Genomic DNA, 19,770 nt, shown 5'->3' with positions numbered 1-19,770 from the left:
TGCAGGGCCGGGCAAGGTTCTCCAGAAGGCTGTATATGCTCTGAATCAGCCTCTGATACATGGTGCTGTTTTTCCCATGGCCAGGATTGACAGGGCCAGGAATCAACGGGTGAAGACGGGGGTGGCACCATTCACTCTCACCCCTAGTGATTCACCAGCAGAATTCCTGTTTCCTGTCCCCAAGACTGTATGCTCTGGTGGCCTAGAGGTCCTAGTTCTAAGGAGAGGAATGCTTCCACTAGGAGACACAACAATAGTTCCATTGAAATGGAAACTAAGGCCATTTTACACTCCTCATGTCTCAACTGACAAGAAAAGAAGGGAGTTATTGTGCTGTGTATTGCCAGGCTATGTACTCACTGGGGTGGCGGACCCTGACTACCAAGGGCAAACTGGACTACTCCTCCACCATGGAGGTACGGAAGAATACTTCTGGAACACAGGAGATCCCTTGTGACTAAAGTCAATGAAAACTAAAGCAACCCAATTCAGGCAGGACTACCAATGGCCCAGGTCCTTCAGGAATGAAAATCTGGGTCACACACCAGGTAAAGAAACATGATGAGCTAAGGTGCTTCCTGACAGCAGAGGGAATATGGAATGATGGTGGCAGTCATAAATACCAGCTGTGACCACACAACCAGTCACAGAAATGAAGACTGTCATTATCGTATTTCCTCCTTATTTTATTAGGAATATGTTTGTGTGTGTGTGTATTAACCAAACATCGTTTTCTTCCCTCTTTTTTCCCCTTATCATGTGTTACGAGGGCTATCAAGGAGAAGAGTAAGCATCACTCAAGGACCTTTCCTCCTGGGGAAGGAATTAGTAGTTTTTTGGTTGTATTCGTGTTAGTTGTGTTGTGTCAAGTAGAATTGTGACCTTGCTATTAAGTGTGGTTTAGGGAGACATGTATGGGTGTCAAATTGACAAGGGGTAGACTTGTGATGGTTAATTTTATGTATCAACTTGATGAGCCACAGAGTACCCAGATATTTGGTCAAACATTTCAAATAAAGCATGTCCAAACATGGTACTTCTGATCTTGTTCCCAAAACCTGCTCTACCCACATTCTGCCACTTCTCAGTAAACCGCACCATCATTCTTTCCTTTGCTCAGGCTAAAAACCTAGGGGTCACCCTCGTTCCTCACTTTTTCTCACACCATAAATCAAATCCATCAGTGGATCCTATTGGTGCCCTCATCAACCAAAATCCAATCATCTTCCACCACTTCCTCCTACAGAACCATTCTAAACCATCATCATCTTTTATTACTTGGGATACAATAACAGCTTCCTAACTGAGCTTTCTGCCTACACCACCCTTCCTATAGCGTATTCTCTACACCAAAATAAGAATGTGATCCTTTTAAGACATAACTCATGTAACCAACAGGTAAGCTCCAAAAGGGCAGGGATTTTCATCTGGCTTCTTCACTGCTGTGTCCTTGGCATCTAGAGCAGTGCCTGGCACACAGCTGGCAGTGAATAAATACTTACTGAATCACATCACTTCTCTGCTTCCCATCTCTCAGAGTGAAAGTCAATGCCTTATAATCGCCTACCAGACCCACTGGCTGCCCTCCCTACCCCACCACTCCACTTCCCCTCGGCCCCCTCCACACCACATACAACCTCACCTCCTACTGCTCTCTGTTCTCTTACTCCATTACAACCTCACTGGACTCCTTTCTATTCCTAAAACACACTGAGCACACCCGCACCTCATGTCCCTTGCACAAGCTGTTCCCTCTGCCTAGAACACTCTTCCCTTGATAACCTCATGAATCACCTCTGGCTCCTTCAGGTCTCAGTTCCAAGTTCACCTTCCAGGGAGGGCTCCTCTCATGATCTCCCAGCACCCTCTGTCTCCCTCCCTTTGTTTATTTTTCACCATAGTGCTCACTACTACCTGGGATACTATATAGAATGTAATTATCGTGTTGATTTCTGCCCTCCCACCTTCAACCAGAATTTGAGCTCCCTGAGGATAGAGACTTTTGATTGTTTTGTTCATGGCTGTATCCCCAGCAGGCAGATTACTGCCAGTCACTTAACAGGCAGTCAATAAATATTTGTTAAATAAGTAAATGGATTGTTTCCATTTTCTCTAGATATTATAAACAATGCTACAATGAACAATTTTGTACGGATATCCTTGTGCATTTGCAGATACAGACTAAATAGTGGGATGGCTGGGTCAAAGGGTAAATATCTTATTTATTAATATTGTCAAATCAACCTCTAAAACAGACCTTCCGACTTTCAATCTCATCAACAGTGTGTTAGAGAACTGTCTCCCTTCATCTCCATCCTCATCAGTATTGGTTTTTATCAATCTGTTTCATTTTGCCTATTAAATTAAAAAAAACAAACTCTGTTTTTACTTTGACTTTAATTACCAGTGAAATTGACTATCTTTTCTTTTTTCTTTTTTTGGTCATCTGTAACTCTGATGTCTCTCCCTTAAAACACAAAAACAAACAGAAAACTCCTCTCTACTTGTAGATGCCTCCAGGCCATCCTTTTAGCTGGGGAGCTATATAGTCCCACTGCAACCACTCAACCTAAATCTTCAAACTCCAGTCCCACTCCCACCATCTACCCTTCCTTACCAACCATCCATATTTCTTAGCCTTCCCCAAGCCCTTCCTTGAACCTGAAATGATCTCCTTCCCCTTCTCAAACTGTCAAATTTCCACTCACTCTTCCAGAACAAGTTTCCGTGTCAGCTACTCCTGCACCCACGATCCTAACACAGTGCCTAGGAGTGGGGATGCAAAACATAAATAACCATAGCAATGAATTTTTGCTCTACCTGCTTATGTAATCTCAATAATACAACAGATTTCCATTAGCAATAAAGAGAGAAGGGTGAGGGTGTAGAAGAGAGAGCTTATAGTTTCTAAAGTGATCCCTAGATTCCTAAATTCATCTAAATTCAAAGAACTAAAAAAAGGCAGTTGGTGAGACTTAATCCACACATTGTTCTTCCTTAGAATGAGAATGATAAAATCAGTAAGAGCCAGGTGCAGTGGCTCATGCTTGTAATCCCAGCAATTTGGGAGGATGAGGCAGGAGGATCACTTGAGGCCAGGAGTTCCAGACCAGCCTGGACAACATAGTGAAATCCCTGTCTCTAAAAAAAAAATTTAAAAATTAGCTGAGCATGGTGGTACATGCCTATAATCCCAGCTACTCAGGAGGCTGAGGCAGGAGGATCATCTGAGCCCAGGAGTTTGAGGTTATAGTGAGCTATGATCATGCCACTGAATTCCAGCAGCAGAGTGAGACCCAGTCTCTAAAAATAATAAAATACAATCAATAAGAAAAGGACAACAGCATATTTTAAATACCTACCTACTCTCATTAAAAAAGAAAAGGCTCTAGAAAGGGACACTAGCATGTTTCAAATATGCCCAATCTAGTAATCAGATTTAGCCAGCCAATTACATGGGATCTGAGAGGGCTTTTAGCTATATGAAAGGTTATCTGCTCCTTCTAAAGTTTTCCGGACGATTAAAAAAATCCTGTCAGAGTTTTCCCAAATCATTAATTGCGTTTACTTATTAGATTGGGAACATAAGGGGAAGTGGCAAAAAGACCCCATCCGACTGAAACTAAAATTAACTCTGTTACTATGAGGTGACATTTTCCTAGCATGACAGATAATTCAGCTTTTAAAAATTTTTCTTTCAGTCTTTTCAAACTGTTAGAAATATATACTCCTGTAAATGCCCTTCCATCTCCTACAGGGCTAATCTGGTTCCATGAATGGAAAAAATAGAGTCAGCTTTCTTTCAATGTTCACAGGGGGCTGAAGCTAACAAGCTCAGCCTCTGAGCGAGGACAGTGAGCGGGGAAGTGCTTAGGGAACTTTCACATGTGAAGCATATCAGTGGTGAGTCTGCGCCTCCAAGGTGAGCCGACATCTCACCCATTCATTTGTTCAAGTGCAAATGATGACAATATCCATGCGTGCTTCTTAGAAATCAATGGCCTCAAAACAGATCTGGTCCTTGCCTTCAGGGAGCTACAGTGACTACCAACTGTTTCTGCATTACCTCACTGCCTACTTTCAAAGCACAAATTCACAAATATACACAAGTTAGACATCCCTTTGTCCCTATTTTCTTGCCTATTTTCCTGAACCAACTATTGGCCTTCATTTTGCCAAATGAACCATTATTACTCTATTGCTCTATGTTTCCCTAGAATATGGAACAATCAAAAAAGAAATGTTTTGAAAAATGTAGTGACTATCTGAAAGCTTCTGTATCTTACAGTTTTTAGTACCTTATAGCTCACAGGTGATAATATTTGTATTTCATCTGCAAGCATTATGATCTCCAAGCAGACAACTCCAAACTTACCAGGCAGACTTTAAGGTTAGAATGATCCTTTTATCTGATTAGTACACAAATTAGAACTTTACATTTTGGGAAAGTTTCCCTTCAGCTACCTGAGGTTTTGTGTGCTACAGTCAATTCACAAAGCTGGAGTGTGTGAGCATGCAAGTTACTCCTGAAGAAACAGATGTTTCCACCAAAAACCCTTAGGCTTCACAACTGAATGGAATACCTCAGTATTAAATGTAATTTTTAGTATGAAGCTTAGTGCATCATCAATAAATCACTAGGTTACCACAAACCCATGGTCTGACCTATGTTTGATCTTTTCTCTCAGGAACTTCAGTGAAAGTTAGATTCAAATACAGAACTCTTCATGGTGGGAATCTTGCTCTAGAAATGCATGCTTTTGGCCATTTACACCCATAATCCTAGCACTTGGAAGGCCAAGGTGGGGAGGATCGCTTGAGGCCAGGAGTTCAAGAACTGTGAAATGCATGCTTTCACTAGTTCAATTTATGAATAAATATTCTAGCAACAGGATAAAACAGCCACCTTTACTAACTAGCCTAGCCTTATATAAAATATTTTTGAGGATATTTTATTTTCACTTTCCTTGTTTATGGATCTACCTTGTGCACATAAATGTGTGATGATGAAATCATTATTATTATTATTAAGAGATAGATTCTTACTCTGTCACCCAGGTTTGAGTGTAGTTGCACAATCATAGCTCACTGCAGCCTCCAACTCCTGGGCTCAAGCGATCCTCTTGCCTCAGCCTCCCGAGTAGCTGGGCCTACAGGCACATGCCACCATGCCCAGGTAATTTTTCATAGTTTTTGTAGAGACAGGGTCTTGCTATATTGCCCAGGCTGGTCTTGATAAAATTATATTTGAGTGGTTAATGAAAGAAACAAATGCTTCTCTTTTAATGGGATGTCTTGATTCACTATGAATCACTATATACTGTTTAATAAAATCTGAGTAATTGTAATTAGATAGAAAGTAATCTGAAATAGTGAAAAGTTTAAAATAATTCTATTTATTTATAACATTAATATCCTTAATCATAATTAATGTCAATAAAATAATAATTATTTATAATATATAAACCATCTTAGTCACAGAAAGATAAATGCAAATGGTTCTTAACCATATAAAAAGATGCTCAACTTCATTGATAATTCAAGATGTGATGAATGACATTAAGAACTACACTGAGGCTGGGCAAGGTGGCTCACACCTGTAATCCTAGCACTTTGGAAGGCCCAGGTGGGAGGATCACTTGAAGCCAGAAGTTGGAGACCAGCCTGAGCAAGAGTGAGATCCCATCTCTACAAAAAATAGAAAAATTAGCCGGGCGTGGTGGTGCACACCTGTAGTCCCAGCTACTCGGAAGGCTGAGGCAGAAGGATCACTTGGGCCCAGAAGCTTGAGGTCACATGAGCTCTGATGACACCACTGCACTCTACCTGGTGCCACAGAGTAAGACAGTGTCTCAAAAAATAAATAAATAAATAAATAGCAACAACAAAAAACTACATTGAAATACCACTGCTCACCTATCAGGCTGGCAAAAAAAAAAATCCAAGAGCCTGAAAACACATTCAGCTGGCAAGCTTGTGAGTAAGCATGCACACTCATAAACTGCTATGGTAATGCAAAAGTAGCACAATCCCTATGGACAGGAATTTAACAATATCTGGCAAACTTAAACGTGCATTTACCTTTGGTCCGATAACCACTGCTAAGAATTTATTCTACAGAAACACTCACAAAAATACAAAAAGACAGACACACAAGGCTATTGATTGAAGCCAAACCATGGAGAACAAGTGTGCTTCACAGATATTGCATTTTTCACAATTGAAGTTTTGTGGCAATTCCAGTCAATCAAGTCTACTGGCGCCATTTTTCCAACAGCATGTGCTCACTTTGTGTCTCTGTGTCACGTTTTGGCAATTTTCTCAACATTTCAAATGTTTTCATTATTATTATATCTGTCATGTTGATCTGTGATCTCTGATGTTACCACTGTAACTGTCTGAGGGAGTCATGAACTGCACCCACGTGAGAGGAGAACTTCACAAACGTGTGCGTTCTGACTGCTCCACTGACTGGCTGTTCCCCCATCTCTCTCCCTCTCCTCCAGCCTCCCTACTCTCTGAGATACAACAATACAGAAATTAAGCACTTAATAACCCTACCATGGCCTCTAAGTGTTCAAATAAAAGGAAGAGTCACACCATCTCTCTCTTTAAATCAAAACCTAGACACGATTAAGCTTTAGTGAGAAAGGCATGGTGAAACCCTGATAGGCCAAAAGTTAGACCTCTTACACCAAACAATTAGCCAAGCTGGGAATGCAAAGAATAAGTTCTTGAAGGAAATGTAAAGTGCTACTCCAGTGAACGTGAATGATGAGAAAGCAAAATAGCCTTATTTCTGACATGGAGGTCTTAGTGGTCTGGATAGAAATCAAACCAGCCACAACATTTTCTTAAGACAAAACCTAATTCAGAGAAAGGCCCCTAACTCTTCAGCTGTATGAAGGCTGAGGGAGGTGAGGAAGCTGCAGAAACATAAGTTGGAAGCTAGCAGAGGGTGGTTCATGAGGTTTAAGGAAAGAAGCCGTCTCCATAACAGAAAAGTGCAAGGTGCAGCAGCAAGTGCTGACGGAGAAGCTGCAGCACGTTATCCAGAAGATCTAGCTAAGATCACTGATGAAGGTGGCTACACTAAACAACAGGTTTTCAATGTAGATGAAACATCCTTCCATTGGAAGAAAATGCCATCTAGAACCTTTATAACTAGAGAGAAGTCAATGTCTGGCTTCAAAGCTTCAAAGGACAGGCAGATGCTCTTGTTAGGGGCTAATGCAGCTGGTGACTCTTAAGTTGAAGCCAATGCTCATTTACCATTCTGAAGATCCTATGTCCCTTATGAATTATGCTAAATCTATAGGGTCCATAAGAATTACATACGCTAAATATAGAACACTCTGCCTGTGCTGTACAAATGGAACAACAAGGCCTACATAACAACACATCTGTTGACAACATAGTTTACTGAATATTTTAAGCCTTCTGTTGAGACCTACTGCTCAGAAAAAAAGATTTCTTTCAAAATATTACTATTCATTGACAATGTACCTGGTCACCCAAGAACTGTGATGGAGAGTAATATTTTTTCATGCCTGTTAACACAACATCCATGCTGCAGCCTGTGAATCAAGGAGTCATTTCAACTTTCAAGTCTCATTATTTAAGAAATACATTTTGTAAGGCTATAGCTGCCATAGACAGTGATTCCTGTGATGAATCTAGGCAAAGTAAATTGAAAACCTGGAAAGGATTCACAATTCTACACATGATCTTAGCCAATGGCTGAGAAGTGATGAGATTCATCATCCTAGATGCCATTAAGAACATTTGTGAATCATAGGAGGTTATCAAAATATCAACACTGATAGGAGTTTGGAAGAAGTTGATTTCAGCCCTCATGGATGACTTCGAGGGGTTCAAAACTTAAGTGGAAGAAGTAACTGCAGATGTGGTGGAAACAGCAAGAGAACTAGAATTAGAAGTGGAGTCTTAAGATGTGACTGAATTGCTGAAATCTCAGGATAAAACTTTTAATAGGCGAGGAGTTGCTTCCTATGGATGAGCAAAGAAAGTGATTTCTTGAGATGGAATCTACTTCTGGTGAATATGCTGTGAACATTGTTGAAATGCCAACAAATGATTTAGAATAGTACATAAAATTAATTGATAAAGCAGCAGCAGGGTTTGAGAGAACTGACTCCAATTTTGAAAGAAGTTATACTATGGGTAAAATGCTATCCAACAGCATCACATGCTACACAGAAATCTTTTGTGGAAGGAAGAGTCAATCTATGTAGAAAACTTCATTGTTGTCTTATTTTTAAAAATTGCCACAGCCAGCTGGGCATGGTGGCTCACGCCTGTAATCCTAGCACTCTGGGAGGCTGAGGTGGTTGCATCTTTTGAGCTCAGGAGTTCAAGACCAGCCTGAGCAAGAGTGAGACCCCATCTCTACTAGAAATAGAAAGAAATTAGCTGGACAACTGAGAATATATAGAAAAAAAAATTAGCCAGGCATGGTGGCGCATGCCTGTAGTGCCAGCTACTCGGGAGGCTGAGACAGAAGGATTGCTTGAGCCCAGGAGTTTGAGGTTGCTGTGAGCTGGGCTGATGCCACAGCACTCTAGCCCGGGCAACAGTGAGACTCTGTCTCAAAAATAAATAAATAAATAAAAAATAAAAAGTAAAAAATTGTCACAGCCACCCGAACCTTTAGCAACCACCACCCTGATCAGTCAGTAGCCATCAACACTGAGGCAGGTAAAAAGATTCTGACTCACTGAAGCCTCAGCTAATCATTAGCATTTTTTAAGCAATAGAGTATTTTTTAAATTAAGGTAAATACATTGGGATTTTTTAGACCTAATGCTATCACACACTTAACAGACTACAGTCTAGCCTAAATATAACTTTTATATGCACTGGGAAACCAAAAAATTCATGTGACTTGTTTTATTGCTATATTTACTTTAGTGCAGGGTCTGGAACCAAAGCAACAGGTTCTTTGGTATGTATCTATGAGGTATGCCTGTATAGAAAGGAATGATGCTTCTGCAACACATGCTTCTGTGTAGTGATCTCCAGGATACATTGTTAAGTTACAAAAAAACAAGGAAGAAGAAAATGTTTTAGTATACTATTGTTCATCTAAGAAAACAAGTGGCGGCTACAAATATATTAGTATTTTTTAATATATTTTTTAAACTGAAGGATAACCCATAACTTTTTTCTTTACATAGGAAACACTTTACTTTTTTTTTTACATTCCATCTTTTGATCCCATAATCTGCTAGCAGTGAGTTCTTCTATAAACAGAAGAAAAAATAATTCCTCATTATCAGTGGAGTGTGGTGACAGTCACATATCTTTTTTTTTTAAGACAGGGTCTCACTCTGCTGGCCAACAGGCTGGAAGCACTGGTGTGATCATAGCTCACTGTACCCTTGAACTCCTGGCCTCAAGTGATTCTTCTACCTTGGCCTCCCAAAGTGCTGGGATTACAGGCATGAGCCACCATGTCTGGCCACAACGTTTTTTTTTTTTAATAATGGTAACCAATGGGGGCAAGGGAACAAGGCCAGGAGGATATAAACGGAAGCCGAATTTCAGCAGACAAACCTGATGTGGTGTAATTGATTTAGAATTATGTATGTATCTTACACAAATCTAAAACAAAATTAATTCTTAAAAAAATTCCTAAACATACAAAATGAGATTGGGTAGCCAGTTGGTGTTATAAGCAGAGAAGAACTAATCCAATAGATTTAAAACACAGTCATTTGATTGTACACTCCTAGAAGAATAGGTCTAAGAATCAAAGAACTTGTTTTTTTTTATTGTAAGCTGTATTCAGTAATCATGTTGTTGATGGTAGTACTGGTATTATAATTAAGACATACGTATGCTTATAACAGAATGCAAATTGCTAATCATGTGATATGCAAATTCTATCAGTTTCAGCAACTCAAGAACCAAGATTTTCAGTGTGGCAGAAAAAAGTCACCGTTGAAGACTGAAGAGAGTGTGAAATTAAGCAATTCAAACTTAAAGCTGTCAGGAACTTTAAATTATTCTGAACCTTGAGAAAAATGTGGCTATGCAGCCTGAGTCACCTGGCATGCAGCTGCAACTTCTGCCTTTTTTTCCGTAAATAATCGGGAAGACCAAGCAGCTCCAGAGATAAGACCCCCTCAGATCTTTATCCCTCCTCAGGAGTAATAAAGTGATCTTCCTTGGAATGTAGTAATCTGTAAGCAATCAAATCCCTGTAATGTATGCACTAGTCCTGTATGAAAACGTAATTCTGCTAAAACTTCTCAGGCTCTGCCTGTATAACTGAAACCTTAGCTCCCCACTCATTTGCAGCTAACCCCATTCATTTGGAACACTGTGTGTTTCCCAAGTGGCTGTCCTCAAGCTTTGCACTTGAATAAACGCTATACTTAATACTATTTTCTGAATCTCATTATTTAAGGTTGAAAAGAGTAAGAAAAAAATCCTGATATCCTCAATTTATCATGTATTTTCTCTTAAAAAAAAAATCCTACATTTGATCACTGAAAAGATCTAGAAATCTTCACAAACTAGTCCACACCTTGCGCCCAGATTGTGGTTTCTAAATCTCATTTCCCACTAAAAGCCATCAGGGATCTTTATAGAAATGGCTAATCCCAGATCTGGAGTGGGAATGTAAAAGACGTACCAGGAATATCTTGTTATACGAAAAGCAAGGAAGTTATCAAAGACTACCAAGGTTGTGTCAAGGGCATAGCACCCAAGTTGAAAAGGCCAAACGTGAAAATGAACAAAACTGGCATGAAAAGCCATAAAATGGTAAACACAATGGACTGAACTATATCAAATATACTATATCCTCAAATTCATAATGAATTTATGTAAAAATAGACTGGTATTTGTGATATTGCTCATTTTTAAGTGAATGATATTATAGCAACATTTTAAAGGGAGAATCTGTTTTTTAGATATACAATATAAATATCTGAAAATATTTACATATAGGTCTGAGTTTTGCTTCCAAATGGAATGGGGAAGGATGTGCAAGGAGTAGTGGGAAAGAATAGGATATGGGTCCTGAGTTTAATTTTCAAATCTGAGTAAAGGGGTCACTATTCTCCCTACTGCTGCATAAGTTGAAATTTTCCATAATAAACAGTTTTAAAAGAGCAAGAGGGAATAAGACAACAGTAAAAAATAACACAGTAAACGCATATACAAAGACAAAATAACAGAAAATTTCATTAAAACTCTAAATGCGCCGGGCATGGTGGCTCATGCCTATAATCCTAGCACTCCGGGAGGCCGAGGCAGGAGGACTGGTTGAGCTCAGGAGTTCAAGACCAGCCTGAGCAAGAGTGAGACCCTGTCTCTAGTAGAAATAGAAAGAAATTAGACGGACAAAGAAAAATAGAAAAAATTAGCTGGGCATGGTGGCGAATGCCTGTGGTCCCAGCTACCTGGGAGGCTGAGGCAAGAGGATCTCTTGAGCCCAGTAGTTTGAGGTTGCTGTGAGCTAGGCTGATGCCACAGCACTCTAGCCCAGGCAACAAAGTGAGACTCTGTCTCAAAAAAAAAAAAAAAAAAAATCTAAATGATTCTAAACCAGATTAAGAATGCAAAGCATGAACCTGACAGTTCCTTTGTTTTGAAGGGACACAGTAGGGCCCAGAAAAGAATGAAGACTGAAAACATCTCCATGACCTCTGTACTATATCCTAATCATTTATGTAAATATATTAGCCTGAATGATCATGAGGGAAAAAGCATGGACAGTAAATAAGGCTACAAAATGGAATCTTAATTGAGCACACACTTTGCAAGTTGTAGTAAGAATACCAGTTGCTTATAAGTAATTGTTGTTTCTAAAGTACTGTATATCAAATTATTTGCATAGAGTTTTTTTATAACATAAATATTTCACCTGGACTTTTGTTTACATTATTAATTTACATTAAAGAGCTTTAAAAAAATAAGTAAACTTCAAAGCAGACCCTACTTAAAATAACAATAAATCACAAGCATAGGGAGAACATTCCTGGCCCTTTGTAAACATTATCTCATTGAATTCTCAAGCCAGACCTATAAGGTAGGTACTCTTTTACAGATTATCCTCTTTTATAGACAAGGAAAATAAGGCACAAGGGGATTAAGTAGCTGAATCTCTTCAACAGTGCTGGAGGCAGCTTTGAACGCAGACGGCACAAGACCACAGCCTCTGCCCTTCACCACCAGGCAACGTGAGCTTGCATCACACACTGGTGGAATATTATCAATAAGCTCACAGCACAAAAATCACCCAGGAAGCATCTGAAATAACCAAAATTCAATTTGATCTGTGCATGTTCATCTATTAATAATATATCTGTCTCATTTTTGAGTCATAGTGTGCCATAATTTGGACTACAAACTTAGAATCGGATCAAAGCAAACTAAAGTAAATGCAATGTGGTATCCCAGACTGGATCCTGGAACGGAAAAGGACATTAGTAGAAAAGCCGGTGAACTTCAAATAAAGTCTGGAGTTAGTATCGATGAACCAATGTTAGCTTCCTTGTTCCAACAAATGTACCATGGTAATGTAGTACATTAACAATGGGGGGAACTGGGTGAGGGGTACACAGGAACTCTGTGTACTAACTTCCCATCCTTTCTGCAAACCTAAAATTATTTCAAAATTAAAAGTTTTTTAAAAAGAATACATAAATTTGGAAATAACTACAAAAAGATTAAGACATATTTCTAGCTCAATGAAAACAAACTTAATTCTGCCCCCAAATTCCTAAATACTACATTTCCAAAACTCAATCTTCTTGTACCTATTTTGACTTTTAAATGAATGTACTGTTCTAAGTTTGTTAATGGTCAAGAAGAATGTTTTCAAGCTGTATTTCTTGTCCTTCGGGGTAAGGAACATATCTTACACATGCTTGATTTAATCATTCAACAAATATTTAATGTGGGCTTCTGCTATGAGCGTACCACAAATGAGGCACCGTGCCAGCTACATCCTTGTTACACAAAAGCCGCCTTCATCGTACGTGCCGGTAATGGATGACTGAAGGATGTTGTGGACATCGTGGTCTCGCTGACATGCTGCGGCCCTTCTCCCGCTGTGGTTGGTGGCTGGGGCGTTAGGTGGCAGGAATGCACTGATCCACTCCCAGCTCCAGAGGTGCTGACTAACTATTTTAACTCCATCTGGTTAGCCTACCCTTCTTCCCATGGTGATGGGTTCAGATAACCCTGGCCTCAGCAAACTGGCATACAGAATTCCTCTGAATTCCCCTGGCAGCAGGGTTGTTTGAGAAACCAACTAGGGATTGATGAGAGACTCCTGGGTAAAAAAGTGCCCCTCCTATGAAGAAATATCCTCTCTTCCTCTGGATGCTATAGTCTATAAAATTTTTAAACAGGCTGTAATTTTGTCCATTTTGTCTTCAGGTGGAAGCTACTCTGAGGATGAAAGCAAACAGAGATAAGAGGGCCACTTTCGAGTAGCCAGCCAGACACCCTCAACCTATATTGCTATAAAATAGCAATATAGTAACGATAAAATGTAAATAATTGTTAATTCCAAGGTAGTATTTTCATTGTAGTTATGTTAAAAAACAACAAAAACAACTGGGAATTGGACATTAAAGTGTTGCTAATTTTATAGTAATATTTACATTCTGGTTATGGTTTTAAAAAGTCTTTAACTGTCAGATATTCAGTGAAATATTTACAGGTAAAATACTCCAGAATTTAAAAAAAAAAGAGAATAAGGGATGGCAAATGAAATATTAATAATAATTGTAAAATACCAAAAGTGAGTAATGGGTAAATAGTGGTTTGTTATATTGTTTAATTTTTGTATTTTAATCCATAAAAACTTTAAAACAACATATATCACAATATTATGATCCTGTATATATGTACATCTGAAGCTGCCTTATGTACTGAAGAACATAATACATTTTCAATGTATAACAAGTAAATCAGTCATAGGTTCCAGATCCCAAGAGGATGTATCTGTATAAGCATAACACATGTAGTCAGTCAGACATTCAGTTAAAATGGACTTGAATCTAATTCATGCTTTGATTTTTATAGCTATGAAAACTGAAATCTAACACATTCAAACTTTTGTGTTGTTACCTAAGTAGTAATTCCAGTTTTGTTGATTTTACCAACAATATCTTTTTTTTTTTGAGACAGAGTCTCACTCTGTTGCCCAGGCTAGAATGAGTGCCGTGGCGTCAGCCTAGCTCACAGCAACCTCAAACTCCTGGGCTCAAGCCATCCTCCTGCCTCAGCCTCCTGAGCAGCTGGGACTACAGGCATGCGCCACCATGCCCAGCTAATTTTTTCCATATATATTTTTTTTAGCTGTCCAAATCATTTCTTTCCATTTTTAGTAGAGATAGGGTCTCGCTCTTGCTCAGGCTGGTCTCGAACTCCTGACCTCGAGTGATCCTCCCGCCTCGGCCTCCCAGAGTGCTAGGATTACAGGCATGAGCCACCGCACCCGGCCAACAATATCTTAAAATTGAAAATACTAGTCTAAGCTGGCATCCGAGACCTGGTATTCTGAGGTCTTAGACTGGGCTGTTGTCCGTCCTCACCTTGTAAAACCACTCAGCAATACTTGGTACTTTCTTGTAAAGCATCTCCCATCCTTCCTTTTTCCAGCCTCATACCCCTGGGTTTCTTTCTCCTTCTGGATTCTGTGCTCAGACATCTTTGCTCATGCAAATTCTAGGATTTTACCCTTGCTCCTCCCTCTTTGCTCACTCTGCATGTGTTTACTTATTTGTTTGTTTGCTTGTTTTTTTCCATCTTTTATGTTGAATGTCCCCTTAGAGCCATATTTCTAACCCAGAACTCGAAAATCAAATGCCTGCATCCATCACCAAAACTCAGCAGGTGCCCAAATGAACATCTCCCCTGCTTCAGTTCTTATCTTACCTGCATCCACAGGAGTCACCCTGCTGCCCTACATCTGGTCCCCAGGCACTGGAGATTCTTGTAGTCGTCCCTTCCTTTCCGTGTTGAATGTAAAGCCTCAGTTCAGGCCCTCATCCTCTCCTTCCCGATCATAAGGAAGTGTCTCTTAAAGGATGAGTGCTCCAGGGCCACTGCTATGGTCTGAGTATCTGTGTCTCCTTCCAATTCACATGTTGAAATTCTAACCCCAAGGTGATGATATTAGAAGGTGGAGTTGTGGGAGGTGATGAGGTCACGAGGGCAGAGCCGTCATAAATGGGATTAATGCCCTTATAAAACAGGTCCAAGGGGGATCTTAGCCCTTCTCCCATGTGAGAAAACAGAAGCAGGCACCATGTATAAACCAGGAAATGGGCCCTCACCAGACACAATCTGCTAGCACCTTGATCTTGGATTTCCCAGCCTCCAGAACTGTGAGATACAAATTTCTGTTGTTTATAAACTACCCAGAAGACTGAACTAAGATAGTCATCTTTCTAAATGCAAAGCTAATCATGTTATTTCCTTCCTTGAAACTCTCCAACAACTTCACCCTATCTGAGGTTAAAGCCCATATTCCCTTTAAAATAGCTCTCAAGGCTAGTGAGCCAGTCTCTCCCCCAGCTCTCTCTGGAATCGCTTTGCACAATCCCTGCTACTTACCCAGAATTTCAGTTTGCAGCCTGACCCCCACATAACCCGCTGAGCTGCTTCATGCCTCAAGATCATTGCTCTTCTGATTTGCTCCTCTTATGAAGATTTAATCACTATTTATTCAACAGACATGTACTGAATTCTTACTATGTGATAGGCTCTGTACTAGGTGCAACAGGGGAGATGAACACTATTCTTAGCCTCAAGGAGCATATAGCTTAGCAGGGAAACAGATATTAAACAAGTAAACTACCGGCATATGGAGGGGGGCAGGAAGAGGAGAAAGAAGAGAATAACTTTCCCAGGAAGCAGTAACATTTGACTTCACCATGTTTTGTTACAATATCCTTTCCTACTTCTTTGTAAAGGAAACTGATGGAGAAGTGCCTCCCCCTCCTTTTTGGTGTATCTGAGTTTTAAAATGCCTTTCTTCTGAGATGACATTTTGCCCTGCATTTCCTCTTTCTAAAATTTACAATCCTAGCAAAAATCTAACCAGATTTCAAAGTCAGCATTCCCAAGCAGCGCAACCCCCACCCTGCAGAGCAGAACTGACCTTTCACTCCCTCAGGCCCCTGAGTACCCTAACCCTGCCCTGCCTTGCTCTGAGCAGCTCCTAGATGGGCCGAGAATCCCTAAGGACAGGAACAAAACCTTTCCTTCCTTTAAATCCCCACCAATACAGTGCAAGCCCACAGCAAATGTTTAAATGCTTAAAGGGCAAAAATTTACTCCTTTAAAAGTAAATAAATTTGTACCTTGGGCATAAATTTGTATAAACTTTTTGAATAACAATTGCACATTATCTATAAAAGCTTTAAAAGTCCTGGAAGTACCACTTCTAGTTAAGGTTCTACAGAAAATCTCAGTAGTTGCCATAAAAAAGTATGGACAACAATGTCTTGTTTTAACATAGATACAGTTGCTAACAATTAGAAACAAATGTCAATGACCATCAACAGAGACCTGGGTAAACAAATAATGGTACACCATACTGTGGAAGAGCCCTTCACTAGTAGTTAGAAAGAGGCGGCAGACCTCTCCATGTCAACAATGAATGATGTCCACAATTGTAGGATGACAGCTGTAGTAAAATCTTGCCACTTATTTTTTAAAAAAGAAAAAAATATATGTCTTCACAGTGTAGGGAAAAAATCTCTAAGACATAGCCCTACACTTTATCTCTGGGGGCATGCAACTAGACACAGAAAGGAGAAACCATCTGTTTCTAGTTTAAACATCCCATCATTGAATTTGTTAGAATGAGATGTAATGCTTTTTAAATTTAAAACGCAGACATAATCACTAAAGTAAAAAGGTGGCTTTGTTTGTTTTTTGTTTTTTACTAAGGTATACAGTATTTTACCAGTTTCTTATTTAGGAAACTGAGATTGTTATCTTTTAAATTCTAGGGCTTTTGTAAAGCTGAAATATTATTCACTGCAGTATTCCCAGCACCTACAACAGAGATTTACCGCAGGTGCGCACTTAATATTTGTTGAATGAATCAGCTGCTGTACAAGTATAAAATCAGTTGCTCAGGGGGAAAAGGTATTAACTGCTTCACAAACTCATAGAGGAAAAAAATCACTTCAGAATGCATTTTAACAGTTTGGCTCCCAATCTAAATGAGTTAGGATTTTTTTTTAAAGTAAACTTTTAAAGAGCACAGATCCTCCAGTAGAAGAAAATCAATAATGGGCAATGAGCCTTAATTATGATCTATTTCAAAGTGCTTATTTCTGCAAGTAATTAACTTTTAGCTTGGACTATTGAGACCAACTTCATCTTCTCTCTGAAAACCAAGGCCCCTAACAATCAGCCTTTTTACCTTCAGATGCTAAAAGAAAGCCCCCCAAATGGTAGACCCTCCATGACTGTTGAGGATGCTGATGAGAGAAGTGAGATACCTGGAAAAATGAATCAAGGTTTTAGGCTTAGGAGACTTGGATAAAACCTCCAAGAAAAAAAGTCTTGAATGGATTCAAGTTTAAGTTCAATTTTTTGAAAAAGAAGATACAGAATATTTAACCAAATGTTAATGCACTGGAAAGGATTATTTACATAAATAACGACCACTATATAGCACAACTCCCCTCTCCCTGCAGTTTCCTCCCCACGGAAAGCACTTTAAGTAAGCACTTGTCTCAGGACACTTGGACCCAGCAGTCTACTGAATTCTAAAAACCTACATACTTGCTGGACTTTTATTTTTCAATCACTGCTTTTGATTCTAAATCTTCCTTTGACAGGGTGATTTAGTCCTTGCTATGAAAACACAAGGGCCCAAAAGACTGTCACCAAATACCAATAATATTTAGAGGAGGGGAGATGGGTTAAAATACTTTTCTGCCAAATTCATGTAACTGGTGTTTAACAAGTTAGAGAATTGGCCGTAAATAAAACAATCCTTTCAGACGGCTCTTTACAGTCTCTCTCCAACCCTACCCGTTCTTTAACAACTGGAAAATTCTCCCAGGGTTTACCCACACCCTCTGACATCTCCCCCACTAGCAAGAATGCTTAAATTCACGGAGAAATCACCACCAACAGTTCACCTAGTAAACTTGTTACCCAAAAGAGCCCACGCCCTGGTCTCTGCCCTCCCCTTCGCTCTGGAGAGCAGGGGTCCGGTTTCACGTATCTGGGTGCCCACAGTCCTACGCATGAAACAGGTGCTCAGTAAGTACTGATTTTGCCATTTCATGGCACCGCATAACTGGAAAAAAAGAAAAAAACAAACTTTGGAAACCATCGAAAATCAACACATGTGTTTACTTTGGCTAATAAACAGCTACAAATGATGATTTTTTTTTTAAGTACCATGTTTTCCAGCTGCCCTTGGAAGCCAGCAGGAACCTGCCGCGAAGCCGCTGCAGTCTGGGCTAAGGGGGCAGCTGCGCTGGGGGCGAACGAAGCCCATCCCGGGCCCAGGGCGGGCGGCGGGGACAACGGCGAGCGCCGCGTCCCAGCCCCGGGCGCCCGCGCTCCTCCCAGGCCGGGGGCAGGGAGGGACGGAACCGGGGGGCCCGGGGGCGCCCGCGGCCGTCGCGCCAGGGAGGGGCGCCCGTCTCCTTGGCGACCGCGGCCGGGCACAGCCCTTCCTCCGGGCCGGGGGAGGGGAGAGGAGCGAGGCGACCCCCGCGCAGGGGCGGCGGCGGCGGCGGCCTGGGGCCCCTCCCGGGGCTCGCGGGGCCCTGTCCCGCCGCGGCCCGCGCCTACCGTGTATCCCCGCTCCAGGTCGCTCTCCTCGTAGCGAAAGGACGGGATGTAGACCTCCATGGCCGCGCCGGCCGGCCGGCGGAGGGCGAGCGGGGGGCGGGCTCACGGCCGCGGCCGCCCCGCCTCCCGCGCCCCGCGCCCGCCGAGGCTGCGCCGCCGGGGCCGGGGCCGCACGCCGCGCTCTGGGCGTGCCCGGGGCCGGGCCGGGCCGGGCGGAGGGGCGGAGGGCGCGGGGCTGCGGGCGCCCCCGTCTCGGGCCTAGTGGGCGGCGGCGACCGGCTGGGCCCGGAGAGGCGGGGCCTGCGAACCGGAGTCTGCGGAGAAGGGGCGCGCGGCCCGCGCCGCCCCCGCGCTCCCTGCCCCGGGGCTCCGGCCGGCGCCCGGGGTGCGGCTTGCAAGGCAGGAAAGCATGGAGTAGGGTGAAGCTTTTTAATTGTGTTTCGGTTGGCTGAGCTTTTGTTTTTGCCCTTGAAGGGCACGGACGGCTGTGAACCCTCCAACTTTTACCAAGACTCTCGTGTTTGCCTTCGATTCGAAGGTCAGGGTCCCCTGAGCTGGCCGCCGGCCCTGGCATCGGTGCGGGGCTGCAGAGCCCGAAAGCCCGCGCGAAAGTTGGCGGGCCCCTGCGACAAGCCTCCTGCTTCAGGCTCCACTTGGAAAATGCTGCCTCTAACTGTAAGGAGCTTTTTAACAATGAGAGAAAGTGGAAGACGCAATAAAAGGTAGGGACTAGGGACTAGTAGCTTGAAAGTACCTCAAAGATTAAGTGTCCCAGCTGAGGACATTGTTTCCTTTTTTTGTTTTCTGTTGCTCAGGCTGGAGTGCGGTGGCGTGATCATAGCTCACTGCAGCCTAGAACTCCTGTCCTCATTGATCTTCCCGCCCCATCCTTCCCTAGGTTTACAGGCGAAAGCCACCACACCTGGCCATGACAAGACTTTTTAAAAAGGCACT

General features: G+C 41.7%; 1 protein-coding gene across 1 annotated transcript in view; it reads right to left on the bottom strand.

Moving 5' to 3' along the window:
- Positions 1-19,016, bottom strand: part of SNX24 (sorting nexin 24) — a 152,646-nt gene extending 133,630 nt beyond the window's left edge. The window contains exon 1 of the mRNA XM_045565705.1: positions 18,817-19,016. Within this exon, the coding sequence (XP_045421661.1) occupies positions 18,817-18,876 (60 nt within the window). The 5' untranslated portion in view covers positions 18,877-19,016. The remainder of the gene's footprint in view (positions 1-18,816) is intronic.
- Between the last annotated feature and the right edge of the window lie 754 nt (positions 19,017-19,770).

Source organism: Lemur catta, chromosome 12 (assembly GCF_020740605.2).
Source record: "Lemur catta isolate mLemCat1 chromosome 12, mLemCat1.pri, whole genome shotgun sequence".
Classification (NCBI taxonomy): Eukaryota; Metazoa; Chordata; class Mammalia; order Primates; family Lemuridae; genus Lemur; species Lemur catta.
The sequence above is the reverse complement of the archived record's forward strand: the minus strand, read 5'-3'. Positions and strand labels throughout refer to the sequence as shown.